At 41.5% G+C, this 23,460-nt stretch overlaps 1 protein-coding gene and 1 pseudogene across 1 annotated transcript in view; one reads left to right on the top strand and one right to left on the bottom strand.

Annotated features, from left to right (window-relative positions):
* FHIP1A (FHF complex subunit HOOK interacting protein 1A) overlaps positions 1 to 23,460 on the top strand; it is a 225,921-nt gene that overhangs the window by 168,737 nt on the left and 33,724 nt on the right. The window contains exon 7 of the mRNA XM_012783711.3: positions 21,141 to 21,308. Within this exon, the coding sequence (XP_012639165.1) occupies positions 21,141 to 21,308 (168 nt within the window). The remainder of the gene's footprint in view (positions 1 to 21,140; positions 21,309 to 23,460) is intronic.
* LOC105881728 (Y-box-binding protein 1 pseudogene) lies at positions 17,310 to 19,786 on the bottom strand (annotated as a pseudogene).

The following is a 23,460-nucleotide window of genomic DNA, read 5'->3' as shown; positions in this document are numbered from 1 at the left end:
CAATATAAGCCCTATCCCCAAAATAAGACCTAGTGATGGGCGTGGCTACGCAGGGTATCTGTACAACCCATGCATTTCATCGTGGAGTGGTAAAGAAGAGGAGCAGCCCTTCTCATCTGCTCCATGAGAGCTTTATTGCTCGACATGAGAGATTGGGGCCAATGGTTCTAAAGGAAATAGAGTTATAAGAAATTCAGGATGGAATTTGGGGTTTGGAGAGTTATGTTGACGTTCCAGAAGAAGACGACTTAACTATATTTGTATAAATGTAGATTGTTGTACCCTACTTAAAAAAAATGACACATACCCTGAAAATAAGCCCTAGGGTGTCTTCTTGAGGAAAAATAAATATATGACCCTGTCTTATTTTCGGGGAAACACGGTATGTGTTAACTCATATTACTGTTTTTGTTTTTTATTGTTATATACTTGTTAGAAAGATCGTAATTTTAGGTGACCAAACAGCTCTTTTATTGATCTGTAATTTATAAGATTTGGCATATTGCCAGGAGGTGGTAAGTAGAGAACTGTATAAATCAAGGTACTAGGAGAAATAACTCAGAGATGTAGACTTGGTAGAATCCACCTATTTGATTCTTTTCCTAGGCTAATCCCAAATTTCCTCCTACTTCCCTCTCTGTCGACTCACTTCTCCAGCTATCCTGGACCAGTTTCTATGCCCTGAGTGTGAATTAAGCCTTCTAGTTAAATGCCTGTGCTTTCTTCCACTTGAGATGCCCTTCTCTTCCAACTATGCTTACCTTAATCTTTCTCATCCTCCAGTATCCAAACCACATGCCACCTCCTTCTGAAACTCTTTCTGGTCAATCCAGACATAGGCAATCACTCTTCACTTCTCCAGAGTTTGTCTGGTATCACCCACGTGGCACCTAAATGTTACCTTGTGTGATCATTGTGGGTTTGTTATGTCTTACCTCTCCTACCATGAGGTGAACACCATGAGGGAACATACATGTTTATTCATTTTTTCATTGAGCAAATATTATAATAGCATATCTAGTACATTGCTGTGTACATAGTAGGTGTTAGGATATATCTCTTGAGTAAATAAGTGAATGTGTGAACATAAATATAGCCACTAAGTAAGAATATGAGTATGTCTGTGTATATGTGTGTAGCAAATATGAGGGAGTGAGAGGAGAAAGAGATTGAATAGTTTAGCAGTGCGGGTCAGGTTGATGAGCTGACATTACCTGGCATTCGGGTGGCATGGAGTAGGAAAAGAGTGAGGTACTTTGGGGGTGGTGGTGTTTGGGATTGGTGAGAGATGGCTGTTGCTGAAAGTGGGACAACTCTTAATTCTTGTTAAAGTCCAATAAGGAACCAGATTTGAGATAGATATTGCTGGAAAAATGTAAAGGAAGATATAGATACTTTATGAAATATGAACCAAAAATATTATTGAAGAATTAGAGATGGCTCCAAGAATCATGTTTGAAATGTGCTATCCGTATGTAGAAATGACTTTGTAGAAGATAGGCAAACTTTTCTTTACTGTTTTTTGTTTGAGTTGCCCATGAGACATGAAGTTAAAAATAATTGGCAATATATCATTGCCATGGTTGTTTATCAAGACATCAAACTCTCTGACTAAGCATGTGTAATATTTATATTTATGTTAAATGCTTAAATATAACTGGTAGATTTTAACCATTTAGTCTTTTTCTTAGAAGATAGTGTTCTGTTTGTCAGAATTTAGAGATTTGGAACTTGGAAATCCATTCCATCTCACAGGGGAGCAGAGGTAAGGGACTCATCTGTCTCTGTGTCCTTCTTGCCTGGCACAGTGTCAGTCTAATGCTTGGCACTCAGTATGTGCTCCATAAGTGTTTTTCAGTAAATGAATTAATATCTCAGTTTTTGGGTAAATGAATTAATATCATCTCAGTTTTTTAAAATGTCATAGACTGGATGGATTTCATGAAATATGTCCTTTGTGTTTATAGTTTTTGCCAAATATAAATGGAGAGAGAAAATTGGAGGTAGAAAAATATCATGCTATATACACTTGTCAATTTTTAGTAGTAGACATAATTCCAGAGATTATCTAGTCATAACTCCTCTTTTTTCAGACAAAGGCATTGAAGACCAGAGAAGTTAAGTGGTGTGCTTATACTCACACAGCTGATAATGGTCAAGCTTGAACCAAACCCAGACCTCCAGATCTCCAGGCTTCCATATTATCTCTTTCCATTGGCACCCTTTAAAGTAAATCCCAGTTCCACGATTTCTTCCCTGGCCTATGTTTACCTCCTGAGCTCCCAAAGCAGAATTAAAAAAATTCTTCTTATGCTTTTGTTAATTGAAAACTAGAAAGATTTCTTGGACAGCAAATCCCCTTCCTCTCAAGGCTCCTGTGTAATACATGGGCTGCTTGGGTGCAACCATAATAATTTTTTAATGTCCTTTCTTCCTGGTAAGTCTGCTCAAAAGGAGAGCTTGCACCATCTAGTGGATCCAAGAAGAGGCTCTCAGGTTTAATTTTTTGGTGGCCCTACTTTAATAAGAAGAAAGGAACAATATTTTAATAAGTCCGCAGTTTCTCATATGGAACCCTTTGTTTGTATCATGGGAATGGGGCATTTGCAGCACAGAATGAAGGTAGGGTCACTCTGTATTTTACAGCACTGAAAACAAGGCACATTATTGACTGTGCTGCTGCTTTTTAGTGGGAGAATAAAGGGTTAGGAAGTGGGTAATATATCAATCTCATTTTTTTTCAACCAGTGTTTGGATTCTTTTACTCATTAATTCAAAACATTAGCTTTTCTGTAATGGGCCTTCCCATCATAGTTGGGAATTAGTCAAATCCTATTATTCCTGGGAAATTCTCTAGTGCTCACTTGGACAATTAACTTATTCAACAATGTACAGTATTCTACCAAATTAGATAATGAAATTTTGGAAGCTTTCAAATTACTCCTGTTTTTCCTTCAGTGGCAATTTTAAATCTATTTACAAGCTCTGGGAAATATTTGTCTCATGTGGCAGGTGGTTGAAGATGGTATCTGTCAAGTGGGATAACTTGATGACTGAATGGGCAGAGTACAAGCTGGGGGTTCTCACCAGTGACTTTGCCTCGTGATCCAAAATGCCCGTTAACCTCCTGGGCCTGCGTTTTCTTTGAAAAGAGTATGACTGGTTATCTTTATAGAGTACTGCTCAGCAAAAACCAGCTGTTAAAAAAACATGAGCATGAGCATGGGTATTTTTTAATAGCTCCCTAGGTGATTCTAATAACATGGAACCAGGATTGAGAACCACTGCTATATGATACCCTAAAAAATTGTGTCATGAATCATTGGATTCCAAATTGAGTTTGGTAGTCTCATGTGTTTATTTTATGACTTTTAAATTATTTGAACACTGGAGATCCATATTTGATAACTAGTATTCTCCTAGGGGCCAGGAAGCAGGAATTGTGCTGTGTTGTGATTGGAGTAATGAAGTTATCATTGTGTCTAAACGACTCCATTTTTACATCTCTGGGTGGTGCTGGTGGAGTCATCCTGGTGCATGACCCAGGTTTGTGGAATGTGAGTACTTCCAGGAATTGCCAGGAGCAGTGAGGGCCAGAGTTAATGCTTTTGTGAGTAGCAGCTTAATGTATTATTATAATTGTCCTCATCTGGTGGCATTGTTTCTGTGTTGTTGGCCCTTGTCCTGGTGACAATAGGAAAATGGATGTCTCACATAAAGCATTTTTTTTTCTTGTTGGTTTAATAAGGAATTTCACCTCCTGTGTAGTTTGCAGGAGTAGGGTCTTCAGTGAGCTCTTTGGAGAAGCTGTTTTCTGAAGTAAAGTCTCGATCTGCCCGTGGGAGCAGCTTTCTTCTGACAGATGTGGCTGAATTGGTTGGAGGAAGCATGGTAGAGTGTTAAAAGGGCAGGGAGTGAGTGGAAATCCTCTAAAATGCTATAGCCTGAGCTTTTATAGTGGAAGACAGTGTCTTTGACTCCATGGTCCAATTGGTTGATACAGAGATTCAATTTCAAAGGATTTCTGCTCTGTTTTAAGAGGGCAGGGGATGAGAATGCCAGGGCATTGTTAGAATTCTTGTCTTGGCTTCTTCTCAAAATAGTGTAAAGAACATGAAATTTGTTGTCAAGGTAGGTCTGGGTTTGAATTTGGCCTCTGCCACTTACTATGTACTTTTGAGCCTCAATTTTTATTTCTTATCCGTAAGATGAGAACCCTAAGAAGGGCCTTAAAGGACCAAGGTGAATTAACTCACATAATGTGTGTGATGCACCTAAGACAGTGCTTGGCACAGAACCAGCAATTTGTAAGTGATAGCTGTTTCTGGAACTACTACTAATAGTAGCAGTAATTAATGATAATGATAATAATAAATAACTCCCCCTGACTTTTAGAAATGGCCGTTGTGTCTAATTGTCCTTTTTTTTTTGAGACAAACTCTCACTTTGTTGCCCAGGCTAGAGTGAGTGCTGTGGCATCAGCCTAGCTCACAGCAACCTCTATCTCCTGGGCTCAAGCAATCCTACTGCCTCAGCCTCCCGAGTAGGTGGGACTACAAGCATGTGCCACCATGCACGGCTAATTTTTTGTATAAATATATTTTTTAGTTGGTCAATTAATTTCTTTCTATTTTTAGTTATTAGTATTAGTATTTAGTATTTATCTATTTTAGACGGGGTCTCGCTAAGGCTGGTTTTGAACTCCTGACCTTGAGCAATCCGCCCGCCTTGGCCTCCCAGAGTGCTAGGATTACAGGTGTGAGCCACCGCGCCCGCCCTCTAATTGTCCTTTGATCAGGATGGTATGTTGACACTCTGTGTACTTTACCAGCTGGGAAAGGTGTACTCATAATTTTCATCTTCACATAATCAACATGTTATAGTTTAGAGTCTCATCACATATTAGTCCTGCAAAATGTAGTTACTCCCTAGAAGAGTTCATTTCTTTGATTGCTCATCTTGTGTATATCCTGCTGTTTATTTCACAGGGGCTAGAATACAGATTTTTATTTAAACAATGTGGAAAGGGAGTTAGTAGCGGAGAGGGGGAAATATGATTTTGGGTGATTACTTTGGTATGTCACCAACATTTTAATCATTTGATTCATCAGCTCAGAGCCAAAAATGGTTTTGGTAGACAAATCTATGTTGAGGCCCAGCTAACTGGATATTTCCAAGGACTTGGTACTAGAGCATTTAAAATAACCATTATTTTAAGAATTATTTCACCATTATTTTAAGAATGGTAGTGCTTTTCACCATATTTGATGAATCATTTGTTGGAGTTGATTTTTGTGAGAGGTGGAAAGTGCAGTCCTGTGTCAGTCTTTTGTTTGAGCTGATTATTGTGAGAGATGAGAAGTGCACATTTTTGTGAGAGGTGAAAAGTGTGAGAGGTGAAAAGCTGAGAGCCTAAAATGGTTTGGCAGACAAATCTATGTTGAGGCCAAGCTAACTGGATATTTCCAAAAAGTTGGTGTGGGCTTTGGGCATCCAGAAAAGGTTGGACCACTGGGAAGCTGAGAAGAGATGCCAGAAAGGGTGGTTAGAGAGTGGTGGGGTCCCAACTAATACAACCGCCATCTGTTTGGAATTGCTATGCAGCAGCAGTCCCCTACCTTTTTGGCACCAGGGATCGGTTACGTGGAAGACAGTTTTTCCACAGGCTTGGGTGTGGGGGATGGTGAGTGATGGGGAGCGGCTAGTACAGATGAAACTTCGCTCACCCACCTGCCGCTCATCTCCTGCTGTGTAGCCTAGTTCTTAACAAGCCACAGACTGGTACTGGTCTGAGGCCCAGGAGTTGAGTTGGGGACTGCAGCTATACAGGGTTTCCTGTTAGGATTGCCTAAGTGTTGCTGTAAGTTTGTCTTGATGCCGCTTTTGTCATTTGCTGTAAGTTGGCAGTGTCTGGAGTACAGTTCCATTTCATTGAAGCACTCGGAATGGAGTATAAGGCATTTATGTGAATCAGTGTAAACTGAATTTGCATAGCTGAAGGACCTGTAATACAGTTTCAGAAAAGTCAGTATAGTTTAATTGAGGTATAAAGGGCTATCCTCCCCATCTAAGTTCTGACAAGTTGAGAACTATGAAAAATGAGGCAGATGGAAGACCAAAACAGCCCCTTTATTACCAGTGAAACTGATAGTAGAAAAAAGGGTCTATACCTATGGGCAAGATTTTCTAATATTTAACCCCAGAATTAGACACTTGTTCAGACACACCATAGAATTTATGGTTCAGAAGAGCAGAGTAGAATGTGTACTTTCTGCTAGAAGCCTGGCTGTCAGGAGAAAAGAAAGAGGAAGGCACAGACTAAACCCCAGGCTCATCAAAATGGCAAATTATTCCTCATCTCTTGGGAAAGAGTTACTGAGGCAGGCAGAGGGAATCCAGAAGTGCTCTGCCAAGAGATCCTGCATGCTGGAGGACATGTGAGGATTGTAGACTTCACTGTTCTCTACCAGGACTACAAAAATGCAACCTTCTAGCAAATTTGGAAGTAGTAATTAATATTTAAAAAACAAATGAGGGTGGTTTAAATGTCACTCCCATAGCCAAGAACCTATAACAGGCTGTACTACCTGCAGAAGATAATCCAGACTCCTTCACCTGGTTTTGAAAACCTCCCGTCTGGTCCATGCTTGCCTATTAACCTTCCTTTCCCTCCTGATGTTCCCAAATCTGAAGTCCAATCAGTGTCCCCATTGCCCTCTGTATAGGCCATTCATGTTCCTGTGTTGCTGTTGGATTATCCTTTCCACTTCTTGTCTGTTCATCCAAAGCGTATTCAACTGTTAATTCCTAATATAAGCCCCACATTGAGTGAAAGCCTCACACTTAAGCACACTCTGATTTCTCCCAGCCCTAAATTGCCGCTGAACTTTCACACGGACCACACAGCTTAGCACTTGTCTCATCACGTGAGCTCTATCAGCCAACTGCTGTAAGTTCCTTGAGGGACAGATGTTTCTTATGCTTTTATGTATTCTCAGCTGCTAATAGATTGCACACATACAAAACACTCAATGAATATGCAGTAAACAAATATATCAAAAGAAAGTGGCTAGCACCCTCATCACTATATTAGAATATAGTGATGGGTTGGTTATGCTGGTTGAGTCAAATGATACGTTTAACCCAGCAGGCAGATTGAGTTGTTGGTGGTGGGGCAGGTGGCAGGCATTAGATGCCACCTTCTTGTAATTCTCGTAATTCTCAAGACACTTCACTTTATTTCTATTCACAAATATTGGCCAACTGGTCCTGTGGGATTAGAAGCTGCTGGTTGGGACCCAGGCCCATGAACTGTTTACCTTCTGCTCTTAGGTCTAAAGTCAGTCTCATCAGAATCCAATAAAACTGTCTTGTTAATCAGGAAGAGAAATAGGGGGAAGCCTGAGAAAGCATTTCTTCTTCTTCTTTTTTTTTTGCCAATAGATTGCTTTTCTAGATTGCTGTAATTCAAAAGCATGACATGAGTTAGGCTCTGTATTTTCAATGAAATGTTATTTGCTATAAATGGAAAATTTCTCAGTTTTTTAAATGCATTTATCCACCCTTTCTCCTACTGTTCAAATATTGTAAAATTAATCTAAGTACCCTGCTAAGGAAGGCATCCCCAACATGGGCTGTGAATACCCAGTGTTTTTGTAAGTAACAGTGCTGCTTATTTCCACCCTGATACATTTATTGATTACTCTTTAAGTACTTGACGGTACACCGGGTCCTTTGAGAATTCAAACCGCAGGCCAGACATTGTCACTTCTGCAGTAAGTTTGTAATCTTAAAGGGTGGATAAATGCATTTAAAAAACTCAGAAAGGGGATTGACTTAGCGTAGAAAAGGGGAGGCTGAGGGATTTAATAAGAATTCCAGAATAGGAAAGAAAGTTGAGTTTTTGAGAATAGTGTTCCTCTATTACTAATTCTTAAAATGAGGGCAGAGTAAGGTACAATTTAAATCACAGCCAGTGGAATCAGCTTTAGAATGAGGAATGCTTTCTTCTGATTCAAAAGATTGCGAGTTTTGCACTGTGTTGAAAAGGAAGCTTTGTAATCTCTGAGTTTAGAAGGAGGGTATAGTGTATATTAGTGTTTTGGCTACCTAGCATCAGACCTTCTTTCCTTTCTAAGCCTGTTTCTCCAGCCTTCTGGTGTTTTTGTGACATACCCTTTCAATAAGTATCTTTTCTGCTTAGGTCATCTGGAGTCAATTCTCATAAGATAGTATGGATTCAAAGCACAGAAACAATTTGCTTAGAATAGTCTTTAATTACATAGCAGGTGCTCAAAAACTGATCAACAATGTTGCTTTTATTATTATTTCAATTGCAACCAAGTGTGAACAAAAGGAAAGATTCTTTCTGGAGCAATTAGTAAACAGGAAAGGGATGAATTGACCGATCTTTGGAATACTCTTTAGATCTTTGCTTCTGAGCTAAAATGTCCCCAAATTTCCTTGTTAATTCTCACCTCAGAGCCATGCTATGAAATACCTTTTTAATGTGATATTGGGGTATTTCAATAGATAAACTCTATTGGATGAGGTTCAAGTACAATGGATCATATATTATACTCTGATAAATTATATCATAATGAAGTTGTAGGGTACAAATTATACACGCATAGTATGGAAAAGGAGGTTTTAGAAATAGTCATTGCTGAATCCTCCAAGGAGAGAGATTTATGATAGGCAAGAGAAAAAAAATTTTTGCTGTTGTGAGGACAGTGACACTTCAACTTGGCCAACCCTAGTTGTAGGATAGGCCCATTGGGCATAGGGCCATTTCTGTTGGCAATGACATCTTTATTTCTATTCACAAATATTGGCCAACTGGTCCTGTGGGATTATAATGAGGTTTAAACTGGCTAACCTTGGCAAACACAGAAATAAAAATGTTATAGAGAGTCCCATTGCCCCCTCTTTAAGTCCAGCCCCTTCTAGGACACAGTTTTTGGGGCTGTCCTAGCAGTTTTGGGGCCGTGGCCACCTCAGTATCTCCAGATTCTGCAAAATGCCTCGGGGGACTTGGGCACAGGGGTTGGGTGTGGAAATGGAAGAGACACTTATTTTCTGTAAGGGCTATTGTTCTTTTCTCCCCTCTAAGCCCCCAAATATACCGACAGGCACTTTTTTTTTTTTACCACCAACACAGGCAGGTACATTTTTTTAAACCAACTCCCACCCACTTTCTGGTTCATTTTTGCCTCAGTTTGGCTTATTTTAAATTGATGACCCAAATCAGAAAATAATAGCCATCCTTTACTGAGTCCCATCTGTGCGTTGAGATTTATGCATGTTGTCTTTAATCCTCTGAGTAATTTCAGAGATAGTGGATTATCCCCCTTTTACAGAGGAGAGAACAGGCTCAGAGAGATTACCGAACACAATCAAGACCATACAGGCAATAAATACTAGCATTTGAACTCCAGTTTGTCCAGTTCCAAAGCCTGTGCTCTTTCTGAAAACCACTCTCCATTATCTCCTGCTCTTTTCCTTAAAACCTCATTTTCTACTGAATGCTGGTAAATGTATTATCTGCAAGGCTCACATTACTCTGTAACTCCTGGTATAGACTTAATTAGAATTTCCTAATGCTTTTGGCTTCTTGCTTACAACAGGAAAACACTGGGTTTTGTTCATCTTTCTCTCCCTAATACCTAGGGCAAAGCTTTCACATGAGCTTAACAAATGTGTGTTGGATAGGACCATTTCGGATATGTTCCCAGTACAAGAAGTGCAGGAACAGTTAGGAACCCCAAAGATGCAGCATCTGTAACAGTTGACAAGATTCAGGACAAGGTAATAGGCTCGCTGAGAACAAAATCGGAAACAGGGAAAAAGTATCAACCAAAGCCCAGATAATAGAGTTGTATTTAGAGGGAGGTATAGACAGTAAGAACAGTGTTTATTAACAATTGTCGCGCCCGCCTCGCCAGCAAGGAAGACGCGGCAACCAGAGTTCTTCTGACCGTGCTTTAATGGGGTTCCCTTTAGACTTACATGATGCGGAAGACCCAGCCCGGCAGCGTGCAAGCTGCTATATACCCCAGAAGTACAACCCCTAAGCTGCGATAGGCCGCTCAACTGTCGAGCCACCAAAGCATTAGCCCATATCAGGACCCTTTGTTTGCATTCTCGCGCCACAGGGCAACTGACAATTATGCGTGCGCTGAACTTGTTAGCTGCTCTAGGCAAAGCCGGAAACAGGCGCCAACTTGTAATGGCGTTGACACCGCGCCCCACATCTCCCCCTGTTTTATTAATTTAATGAGAGCTGAGCAACCGTTCAGCACCATCCTTCGACCGTGCGATCAAGGTTGCAGAGCCTCACTTTCACCAGCAACCACCTATCCTCGTGCAATGAGCACAACTCGGAGGTGTGCAAAGGCTGGCTGTGGGATAGGAGACATGCCTTATTTGGTGCAATGGGAGAGACCCCTCAGAGTGCAAAGGCCATGTCTACTTAAATACTTGGGGGTAGGAACGGGTGCAACCCAAAACTAGGCTAACCTTTTAGCATGGTCAACCACACCTGTGCAGACTGTCTCAGTTCAAGCGCAGCAAATGTCTGTGCCAATACCACATGGTCCGTGGCTGCAAGACCGAAACAAAGTCATAGAGCTAGGAGCTTCAACAGGAACAGGAATGTATCTAGGCAAGCAAGTAACAATGGCAGAAGGGTGAGACATGGCATTCCAACACAATGTATAATTGCACGTATTAGAGGAACAATTCACATGTGTACCAGAGGGTTTTTCCGTGGATACCACCCGTGGATAAACGGGGGCCAAACACAGACAGGTGTAGGGGCAAAGGTCGAGTTTCGCCCTCCCGCAATCACCCTCACAGAACCCTTAAAAGAGTCGCTAAGATTCCATGCGAAACTAGCATTCCTTGCCATACCCCCAGCCACCAATGGACAGGGGGGCCAAGTCCGTGCAGCTTCCGTTAACCCCACACAAAACACAAAGTCTTCTTCAAGGAGAAGGATCTATTTTCCTCCAGTTTACTACTCTGCGTGTCCAACGGCATGTACGCAGTGCCCAAGGAAACATTAGTAGAAAAGAAGCGAGGGAAAATTGGTGAGTTATGTGTCACAGGCATCGGCAGAGGAGGCACTGACAGGATCCTCCAGCGTGGCTCCGCTGCCATCCTCGCGATCATTTATGCTGTCGTCAGGAGGAGTAGCCACTGGGTCCCCATGCTGCTCTGGAGGCTGCTGCACCGTTCTAGTCAGCCGCGTGGGCACCCAGATGGGATTGTCCTGGTCCTGTGGAAAAATACAAATAGCTCCCCTGGATCTCATTAACACTGGATCCGGGCCTTTCCATAGGTTAGACAACACATCTTTCCACTTCACTAATTCTTTCTGTGGCGGAGCAGGCGTGACATGCCTGTCTGCTGCCGAACGTCCTTTGACATCTAAATTTAAAAAATTTAAAGTAAAGAGAGCAAAGGAAAGGCGTCCTTTGGGTGATAGCCCTAGCTGTAGGGCATCTCCCCCTTTTTGTTTTTGTAAGTACATTTTGAGCGTGCCGTGAGCACGTTCCACGATGCCTTGCGCTTGAGGGTTGTAGGGAAGACCGGTACGGTGCTCCACACCCAAGCGAGTGCAAAACTGCTGAAAAGATTTTGAGGTATAAGCTGGGCCATTATCTGTCTTAATAACCCGGGGCTTGCCCCAGGCTGCCCAAGCTTCTAGGCAGTGAATGATAACGTAACTTGCCTTTTCTTCAGCCAGAGGCGTGGCATGAAGGACGCCTGAGCACGTGTCAACAGACACGTGAACATACTGAAGCTTTCCAAAGGATGGGACATGAGTTACATCCATTTGCCACATATGTAGAGGACGCAAACCCCTAGGATTTACGCCCGTATGAACAACAGTGCGGAAAGGAGCACAATTTGGACATTGCAGTACAATCTCACGAGCATCTGCACGTGTGATGTTGAACTTAAGTCGTAAGGTTTCAGCTGGCACATGATAAAGTTTATGAAAGTCTATGGCGGCGGCGTGGCCATCAGACACCCAGAGGGCGCGAGTGGCGCGATCTGCCATAGCATTTCCCGCAGCCATAGGTCCAGGTAACAAGGAATGAGCTCTGATATGCTGAATGGAAAATGGGTTTTTCCTATTTTGAATAGTATTCCTAATTTCTGTAAATACAGAAAAGACTGTACTTTTGGCAAGAATGTGAAAGGAGTTCTCTAACTGTTTAACTGCGTTGACCACATAAAAGGAGTCTGAGATGATGTTGATAGGTTCAGTGATGGTACTGAGAACCAGACCGACTATGGCACACTCTACTAGCTGAGGAGAAGAATAGTTAAACTGTTTGGTATACACCTTGTCCTGAATGACATAGCTCCCAATACCTGTCTTAGAGCCATCGGTATACACATTCAAGGCATTAACCAAAGGTAACAATGACGTTACTCTTGGGAAAATAAGCTCGTTTCTCATTGCAAACTGCAATAAGGCATGTTTGGGATAATGGTTATCAATGCTCCCTGGGAAGGTGCATCTCAATATGGCCCATGCATCAAGAGTGGCACATAGGGTGTTTACCTGATTGGCAGTATATGGACAAATTAGGCTATCAGGGTGACGCCCAAAATGGGACACAGCCAAACTAATACCCTTTAAAGCTATCTCGGCCACACAGGTAGGATAATGGCCAATCACCTTTCCTGGAGAGGCTTGAGGATGCACCCATAAAAGGGGACCATCCTGCCAAAGCACTGCCGTAGCCATGCCCTGAGGCAAAACCTGCCATTGATATCTTGCATCAGGCTGCTCATGGTTTATGGAAGGAAGCGTGAATGCAAATCTGCTTTTATCTTGTGGATGCAAGGGAATAGAGAAAAAACAGTCTTTAATGTCCAAGATAATTAGACTCCAATGTTTAGGCAAAGCTGAGAGAAGGGGCAGTCCTCTTTGAACAGGCCCCATAAGCTGCATCTGGGCATTAATCGCTCTAAGGTCATGCAACAGTCTCCATTTACCAGACCTTTTCTTAATCACAAAAATAGGAGTATTCCAAGGAGATTGAGAGGGTTCAAGATGCCCAAGAGTAAGCTGCTCTTGCACTAGATTATGGGCAGCGAGTAACTTTTCAGAGGGTAAGGGCCACTGAGGTACCCACACTGGCTCCTCTGTATTCCAGGGTATGGGCAGAGGATCCCCAGCGGCCCCTAAGAAAAACCCAGCCCTTCCCAAGGCGGGGCATGCGGAGGTGGGCGGTACCGCTCACAACCTGCCGCTTCCAGAAAAACCGGTTCCTCTTTCTTTTCTAATTCCTCCCCCGCCTCCTCCCCTGAACTTGAGGAAGTAAGAGAAGAGGAAGAAGAGGAATCATCCTCAGAAATATTTAATTTCTTAAATTCTGACAGAAAAAGGCTATCTCCTCTGTCTTCTGTCCTGTCCTTTCCTTTGTTATTTTTATTCTTGGTACCTTTACATTTCTTTCTCTCCCTTTTCTTCTTTCTCTCCCTTTTCTCCTTTCTTCTTTCTCTCCCTTTTTCTCCTTCTTTCTCTCCCTTTTTCTCCTTCTTTCTCTCCCTTTTTCTCCTTTCTTTCTCTCCCCTTTCTTCTTTCTTTCTCTCCCCTTTCTTTTTTCTTTCTCCCTTTTCTCCTTCTTTCTCTCCCTTTTTCTCCTTCTTTCTCTCCCTTTGCAGGTCGGGCTGCGCTTTCCCTCCCTGCATTTTCCTTTTTTGAGCTCTATATTCCTTTTTTCCACCTTTTACCGCGGTTTTTCCCTTACTGCTTCTCTCTGAGCTTGCTTCTTGCAAGTCACTCAGTGCACTTTGGCTAGCTGCTACGCGCGGGCCTGAAGTCTCATCATACAGGCATTTTATGATAATAGGCCACAAAAAGCGCCGCAGCAGAATATTACCCATTTTTTGGAAGCAGGGGAGTTTTGGCCGTCCCACACGTCAGTTCTGAACTCACCTCTGTCGAGGTCGTCTCCGCTGGTGCCTCAAAGTTGCACGAGGTCCCGGGTTTCGGCACCACTTGTCGCGCCCGCCTCGCCAGCAAGGAAGACGCGGCAACAGGAGTTCTTCTGACCGTGCTTTAATGGGGTTCCCTTTAGACTTACATGATGCGGAAGACCCAGCCCGGCAGCGTGCAAGCTGCTATATACCCCAGAAGTACAACCCCTAAGCTGCGATAGGCCGCTCAACTGTCGAGCCACCAAAGCATTAGCCCATATCAGGACCCTTTGTTTGCATTCTCGCGCCACAGGGCAACTGACAATTATGCGTGCGCTGAACTTGTTAGCTGCTCTAGGCAAAGCCGGAAACAGGCGCCAACTTGTAATGGCGTTGACACCGCGCCCCACAAACAATCACAAATTTGGGCCGGGCACAGTGGCTCACGCTTGTAATCCTAGCACTTTGGGAGGCCAAGGCGGGAGGATTGCTTGAGTTTAGGAATTTGAGACCAGCCTGAGCAAGAGCGAGACCCTGTCTCTATTATAAATAGAAAGAAATTAGCCAAACAACTAAAACTAGAAAAAATTAGCTGGGCATGGTGGCACGTGCCTATAGCCCAGCTACCCGGGAGGCTGAGGCAGGAAATCGCTGGAGCCCAGGAGTTTGAGGTTGCTATGAGCTACGCTGACACCACAGCACTCTAGCTCAGGCGACAGAGTGAGACTCTGTCTCAAAAATAAAAGCATATCTCAAATTTGGACCAATTGAGTGCATTGAGAGCATGCCTAAAGGGAGCAGAAGCTACGTGGCCATGGAGGCAACGCCTTTGTCCCTTGTCCCGTGGCACAAGTGGCACTGCCTCCCAGGTTTGTCTCTGGTGCCTGGTTCTCCCCTAGCACTCCACAGCCCCACTTAACTCTGAGGAAATGAAGAGGTGTTTCAGCATTCAGAGTTTGGAAGGATCCTGAAAAGCCATTTGCTCACTGCTTTCCTTTTCTCCCAGAGGATATATGTTTATTATACTGATGTATTTAATATAGGACAGATCCTTTGGAGAAATGCTGGTAAAAAAGGGCAGAGACCAGCTTTTATTTTTAGCATATTTTCCTCCAAATACGTTGCTGAAGTCCTCACTGTAGCCATCATGTTCATTTCCTTCTTCCTCAAATATTTTAGAAATAACGAGCCAAGCTTGCTGACTCTGGATGTCACCTCCACTCACCTCCCCAGCCTGCCCCTGGCAGTGCTATCAGTGCAGCGTGGGGCTTGGAGGTCGAGGAGCAGAAGGGAGGCACGAGGGGAGCTGGAGGGAGGGAGCCAGAATCATCAGCTGCAGACTATTTTCAGATCTTGAATAATTGAACGTTTTCTGTCCTGAATTTTTGGCTGAAACAGTAGAGCGCTCGCTGAGAACCAGGGTGTCTGCCTTCCCTTCTGTACTTGAATGTTCTTGGTGCTTTGTGTCCTTGGAGAAAGAAGACGGCTGTGAAGAGCCCATCCAGCTGCTGCCCCCAGCAGTGGACGTGCCTCCTGCCTGTCCATTGGCTTGTCTCTGTCTGGCAGCAGTGGGCAGGATTGTAGCTGTGTTCCCTGTAGAGACACGTGCCTATAGTGCCTTTCATTCCTGTTTCATGTGCTTGAGCCCCATCATTCCTTTCCCCTCTGCTGCTTTCAGTTGGTGTGTTCCTTGTTCTGGTTGGAGCCGCTGGGGCGGAGGCCTCACAAGCGACCCAGATGAACCAGCACTTGGCTGCTTTTGTCCTCTGGTTTCAGAGGACAAGCCAAGGATGGGTGGCTCCTAACTCTGAGAGGGTGCCACAGGCGCCTGACCCCTGCCTGCCACCTGCCTGAGCGACAGAAGGTAGGATCCATCTGTTTGCTCCAATGTGACTAGATCACAAAGAAACAATTAGCAGGTGGGAAATTTATTTTTTAGGACACACATAAACCTGCCATTATAGGGAGGATTCTGATGCTAATTTAGATGCAAATGGAATTGCCCAACTAGAGCTGATTACAGAAAGGTCAGGATGTCTATATGCTCAATTTCACTCCTACGCTACACATTAAGTTAATGTGCTGCTGCAATTGTGGGCATGATGGCTGGGCTTGGTTCTAGTCTTAACCTTTTTTTTAAAAAAATAGAGTTTTGACTTTATAGAAGTGGCATGTGACACATGATGTCACCTCATCCCTTCCCACCCACCCCCTTTTTAAAAGAAAGCAAACTGTCCATTTTGTCTATTTCTAAGATACTTGAAATTCTAATTTAACAAAATCTCACACTTTTGGAGCTCTTAGGCTAGGATAAAAAGGAATAGATTGACTGTAGATTCATATGACATCCTGTTCAGAAAACTGATCTCAACTATGTGTGTGCTTGTTCCAATCCAGACCATGCTGAGTTACAGCCTGGGGGACAGGGAACTGGTGACGAGAACTGCTGAGTGAAAGGATGGCATGGATGATTGTGAATTGTGCTCCTGTAGTGTTTTTCAGATGTTTTTGACTGCAGCTCATGGTCAGAAATGTACTTTATACATTTACATGTATTTTTTTTACTAAATATGCAAGCAAAGCACATATGTATAACATATTTATTACATTATATATTTTTAAATAAGCTATATATACAGAAGTTTCATAAAACAGTACTTGCCCTTATTGCATGTGGTGTATTCTGATATTTTGTATTTGAATTTGGTATAAACCATTAATGAACCAATAAATTGAATTCACTACCCATTTTTGGGTCTCAAGCTATCGTTTCAAAAATACCAATTTAAGGAATTGGTGAAGGTGCTTGGCATGAGAGGACCCAGGCAAGGGCTAGAGGAAGGTGGAGAAAGGTGGGAAAGACTTACTTCAAAAGATCAACTAAACTGGACTTAATAGCAGTAAAATCAAGTACCTGAGTCAGGGCTCCATCCTAGAACTTGGGCTCAAAAGTAAGCACGTAAGAGTGCCTATGCTGATCTATTCTTCATCGTCACGGTTGTCCTTACCTTGTCAAGGATAGTTGTTTGTGGAAACTGAGTTTTCTTTCTTTTTTTTTTTTAATTATTTAAGACCTTTATTAACAGGTACTTGCAGTTTGTTGACTTTTTTCAAAAAATCAAGTTTGTGAACTTTTATTACAAATTAAAAACGAAGTTCTTAAAAATCTCAACTTGACCAGATATGAAACAATTTAAAAACCTTTAAAGGCATAGAGAAAAACCAGGCTTTTTTTTAAAAAACACATTTGTTATTACCAAAAAAGACATCTTTAGGTAAAAATAATAAAAACCCCATGCTGCATAGATAACGCAGATAGTTCTAGTTATCTGGTCAATGGGCAAAAAGCAAGCACTTAAGGTCTTCAGTTCCAATCTTTTCTTCATTTCTTATTGCTGGAATTTCATATTCATTTCTTGTTGGATGACTAAACTGGACGATGGTAGAGATGGTAAGCCGGCATTTACTCAGCCCCGCCCTGCTCAGCCTCGGGAGCGGATGAATTCTCAGCTGGTGGATCGGCTGCTTTTGTCTCTTTGCCATCTTGTGGTTTAGGGTTTTCTGGGCGTCTGTGTCGGTAATTGAAGTTGCAGCGGTACCGAAGTTGAGGCGGCTGCTGACCTTGGGTCTCATCTCCTTGATTCTCTTTATCCTCTTCATTGCCGTCCTCTCTGGGCTGTCTTTGGCGAGGAGGGCCCCTGTGGAATCGTGGTCTATAACCCCGATACATATTCTGTCTTACTGGTGGTCTACCTAGTTCTCCTGCACCCTGGTTGTCAGCACCCTCCATCACTTCTCCCTGTACAGGAGGGTTGGAATACTGTGGTCAACGCCCATAGGGTCTCCGCCTGTAGTAAGGTGGGAACCTTCGCCTGCGGTAGGGCCGGCGTTGTTGGGCCTGGCCTTCAGGAGCACTCTCCGATCCCTCATTCTTTTCCCCACTCTCATTGTTCTGATAATTCTGCTGGTAATTGCGTGGAGGACCCCTGCGACGTGGATAGCGTCTATAATGGTTAGGGTCTGCTGCATATTTACTGCCTTGAACTGGAATTCCACCAGGGCCTGTAACATTTGCTGCCTCCGCACCCTTTTCTCCTTCAACAACATCAAACTCCACAGTCTCTCCATCTCCTACACTGCGAAGGTACTTCCTGGGGTTATTCTTCTTTATGGCAGTCTGGTGTACAAATACATCTTCCTTGGTGTCATTCCTGTTGATGAAACCATATCCGTTTCTTACATTGAACCATTTTACTGTCCCCAAAACCTTTGATGCGATGACCTTTTTGTCCCTGCCGGCAGGCGCCACCGATGTAAGGCCGCCCGGGCCACCGCTCCCTGCACCGCTGCCCGTGGTGCCGGGCTTGGTGGGGCTGCACAGGGCACTCTGGGGTCCGCTCTCCGCTCCTGCTACCGATTGAACTGAAACTGAGTTTTCTTTAGGTTATTTTAGTCATTTGTGGTCTACCTTTAGTATGAAATAACATCCTTAAGCTTTAGTATCCTTAAACTTTATTATTGTGTATTGATTATAAAGTAGAAGCTCGTTTACTGTTTCTATCAATTATTTCTATGTAAATTTATAGCCACCTGTAATTATAGGACAAGGTAAATGCATATTGATAGTCATCTGTAAGACAAAAGATCTCACCTACATTAGTAGCTAATTGTCCTTCATAATTGGAACATGAAGAGGATGCCACTTTCCTATCTTGCTAATGCTGCTGCTTTCAGGCATTAGCAGAAGATTTCGTTTTACATTCTGCACAGCAGAGCATCTTTCCTCTGGTGGTTTATTGTTAGCTTTCAAGTGATCACACTTAGGCTCTGGTCTCATCCTCATTAAGAAGGTTGCCTATTTGGGGGGATTAGAGGAAGTTTCTGAAAGTAAGGTAATGGGGCAGGAAAAGATTTTCTGGGATAAAAGGCTTCTAAAGGCTCTGAGGATATGGTGGAGGGAAAAAATGGAAAGAAAAGGGAACCAGATTTTCCTGGTTTGGGTATTAGTTTAAGGAGAATATGACCTCGATTTATAATGAATTTATAACTTGATGCTTAATGGAATTGAGTTTTTAATATTTATAGCATGTTATGTAAATGCTGCCCCTCCAAGTACTTTCTTAAATCCTCTTAACTTATAAATGACAGCTTTGATTTCTAAAAAGAAATAAAATCTTTTCATTTATCCAGCCTTAGAGTAGTAAACAATAGGTGCTAATGCCGTTCTTTCATGTTAGCCCCCAAAGACTAAGACTTATATTCTAAGGAGTTTATTGCTGTGCTTTTGAGCTTATTAAGGTCATGTGTAACTTGAGGGGTGAAAAGCTGATGCTGCATTTTTGGTACAAAGGCTGGAATTCTGTGACATGCCAGTTCAGCAGTGCTCAATAGGTAAGTTGAAAATGTGGTATTACAAAAACTACACACATGGCCCTTTTGGAATTGCTACACTACTTTTTTCTACTGACCAAGATTGTTAGGGAATTAGACTTTTGCCTAAATCATTTTGAATTGAGTTTGTGCTACAGGACCCCAAGGTTGTAGCAGTAGAGCGGATGTGAACTAATGGAGCTATGTGCTTGGGGTCATTGTGAATCATTTCCCCCTTAGCTATACTTGGTGACATCAGTTATTTTAGAGGGCTTTGTAAAAATGTTCCTACTGTCTGGGGCTTTCAGGAACACATGTAGAGGATCTGGAAGAATTAAAAGGACCAGGGTACTGTTGAGCGACTTCCCAGTAGATTCTGAGAAAGTGGATTCAAACAGACTGTATAAACATGTCCTGCTTAGAATAAAGAAAATAGACAAATTGATTTGGTAATAGCTTATCCACCTGGACTCATCTATCTAGAACGTAGCTGAGCACCAAGAACTTCTAAATAGTAATTTATGCAGCCAAAATAGATATCACCAAGCCTTTATGCACAGATGTATCCACTCGGAGCTTATGTACACTTATGTATCAGATCTGGACATGTGGTTTCCAAGCTGATCTGTAGATTTTGAAAACAGAAAATTAAAAGGGGTAAGAGGAATATAGTATAAAAGGAATGGCACGATAAAGTGACAGCTAACACTTTTAAAGAGAGCTAGAAAAAAAATGGAAAATACAAGATAAAATCACTCAAAAAGTGTCACCATCTGTTTCATTTAGGATCGAGTGCATTTTACTCATGGCAAAGGGATTTATAAGATTTCTAGGGTGTGGTATTGGAATCTGAAAGTTTGAAGTATTTCTCTGGTAATTTTTATGCATTCAGGTGTGGTATTTCTATATATATGCTTGAGTAGGGCAATTGACCCTGGGGATGACCTCTATTCATCAAGAGATGGTACATTCTGCTTTTAGGAGGACAAAGAATTATCTACTAACTCTTAAAATATTCCCAATCAAAATGTTTAAGATTAAAATTTTGATGTTTTAAGCATCAAGTCCTCAGCTCTTTAAAAAACTTGACTCTTCAGAGTCTTATTCACTGAAAGATTGACATTTTATTGCATGGGAATATCACACCACATAGAAAATATTAATTTGTATTATAAAAAAGTCACAGTTGCCTTATAAGCAGTAAGCTCTTCAAGTACTTTATAAATAACACTTTATGTATATTATTCAGTTATAAAAAATTAACTTGCAATTCTCAGAAACACATCTGAACATCTGTAGCACTTTGTGTCTGTACCTCTCCTTTGCAATTTATTATATTATCATTTTGCTTGTTATAGCCCATCTTCCTGGACATAAAATATGGTCTTATGTTTCCAGTTCCTTGTATATAGCAGATCCCAATAAATGTTTATTGAATGCCTAATAATGAAACAAGTTATACTGAGTTTTCTAATTAATCCTTTACTAACTATGTAAATACTTTCCATTATCTTTTTTTCCCCATTTTTGATTACACACTAAAATCTTTATGGTATTTGAACTGCATTTGATGGTTAGAATTGTCAGAACACTTGAATTGCTTCTTTATGCCTTTCTTTTCCCTTACTGAACTAAAGGGTGGAAGCAGCATGAGGCATGTGGAATGCGAATAGGTTATGGGCTTCAGATGAAGCTCTGAAGTGTGTTTTCATGGCAGGTGTGTTCTTGCCTTGATGGGGTCACTGCGGTGAGGCTGGGGCATGTTGGGGAGGCACGTATCACAGCATCAAAAAGATGCTCACCTGTGCCCACTCTGTCGTTGGTCCCAGGTGACTGTTGAGGAGGTCATGACCACAACTGCATATCTGGACCTTTTCCTGCGTAGCATCTCCGAGCCAGCACTACTTGAGATCTTCCTTCGTTTTATCCTATTGCACCAGCATGAGAACGTCCACATTCTAGACACTCTTACAAGCCGAATCAACACTCCATTTCGGGTAAGAAGAGCTTCGCAGGAGAGGAACGAACGTACATCACAGAACAGATTTCAGAAGTGTTTGTTTTGGAATGAAATTATAAATATCACTTTTGCTGTCTTTTCCTTGTTTTTTCCTATAGCCATTATGTTTCTTTCTATTTGGGTCAAGATGAACTGAATAGTGTGTTTTGCTGTCAGGAATTCTTCTGTCATAGAAGTGGTACTTACTGCCTTTCATAGGACATTGTTCTTGATTAGTATTGACACTTCTGTAGAACTAGCACAATGTACTTCTGAGGAGGTGAGATGCAGAGGGAACATATGGGCTTATGTGCAGGTAAACCCAAAGAACCAGAGTGTATCAAGTCTGGGCATTAGAGATCATTATTTCTGTCCATGAGTATTTTGAAATTAAAGTCTGAGAAGTTGTGAATTTAGGTGGTCACTATTTAGCATGGAGCTCTGATTAACTTTGAAAATATTCCTTCCTAAAGTCTTCTTTATTTAATTATAATTATTGTTTTAAAAGCAGAAGAATGATAATTTGACAATACATCATTGAGTTTGTAACATATATATAGATGTTACAATATAGATGTATAGATATAATATGTACAATAGTAATCACACAAAGAGAGGAGAGAGACTAGAGTTATGTGGGAATAATATTCTGTCCTTAACTAGAACTAATTTAGTATGAATTTGAAGTAAACGCCAATAAATTAAAATGTATATTGGAAGCCCAGAGCAACCAGTAAGAAAATAACTAAAAAATAAACAAGTAAAAAAATCATTAAAGGAATAAAACTGTTACACCAGAAAAAATATTCATGTAACATTCCAGCTAACAACAACAGAATACACATTCTCCTCAAGTGTACATGGAATATTTTCCAAGACAGACCATATGCTGTGTCATATAACAAGCCTCTGTGATTTTAAAAGGATTAAAATCATGCAAAGTATATTCTCCGATCACAGTGGATTGAAATTGAAAATTACTGACGAAAAGAAATTTGGGAAATTCACAAATATATAGAAATTAAACAGCACACTCCTAAATAATCAGTAGATCAAAGAAGAAATCTCCAGGGAAAGGAGAATTTACATTGAGATGAATGAGAATGGAACACATACCAAAGCTTATGAGATGTAGCATTGTTTAGAGGGAAATATGTAGACATATGCTTTAAAAATGAAGAAAGGTCTCAAATCAGTACCTAAGCTTCCACTTTAACACTGGAAGAAGAAGAGCACCCTTAAAGCAAGCAGAAAGAAGAAAATAAGGATAAGAGCAAAAATTAATGAAATAGAAAATGGAGAAATAATAGAGATAATCAACAAAACCAAAAGTTTGTTTTTTTGAAAAGATTGACAGAATTGACAAACCTTTATTTAGACTGACCAAAAGACAAAACTGAAATTTCTAAAACCAGTGATGAAAGAGGGGGATAATACTATTGACCTTATAGAAATAACAGCAATTATAAGGGAGTACTATGAATAACTGTATGCTGAAAGATAACTTAGATGAAGTAGACAAATTATAGAAAGACACAGACTTCTGAAACCGATTCAGGAAGAAATGGGTAGTTGGGAGTTTTCACCTAATCTTGCCACTCTGTGCTGGGGAGGGAGAGGGGCTAGGACAGGGAATATGCCACCAATTTTCCTACCCACTTCGATATGTCTCTTCTTGGCTTCATGCTGCAACCTCTTAGTTAGTTTTTGTAGTTCTTACAAAGGCAATTTGGTCCACAGATTTTTGTTAAGTCAGTGTCTCTGTGAGGAACTGAGGGCCTGGGGCTTCCTATTCTACCCTCTTACTGACAATTACTTTTTAATTTTTCTTTAAATATTTGATAAAATTCACCAGTGAGCCATCTGGGCTTTGGTAGTTCTTTATGGGTAGTTTTTTATGGGTAGTTCTTTATGGGTAGCTTTTTAAACTACTATTTTAATCTCTTGGCTTGTTATAGTTATAGGTCTATTCAGATTTTCCATTTCCTAATATGTATGTGCATTGCCAGGGACACTGAATAGCCAAAAGAATCTTGGAAAAGAAGAAAAAAGTTGGAGGGTTCACACTTCCTGATTTCCAAACATATTATGAAGCTATAGTAATCAAAACAGTGTGGTGGTAGCATAAAGACAGACACATAGACCAGTGA

Source organism: Microcebus murinus, chromosome 15, assembly GCF_040939455.1.
Source record: "Microcebus murinus isolate Inina chromosome 15, M.murinus_Inina_mat1.0, whole genome shotgun sequence".
Taxonomy (NCBI): domain Eukaryota; kingdom Metazoa; phylum Chordata; class Mammalia; order Primates; family Cheirogaleidae; genus Microcebus; species Microcebus murinus.
This window is presented reverse-complemented; position numbering and strand designations above follow the sequence as displayed.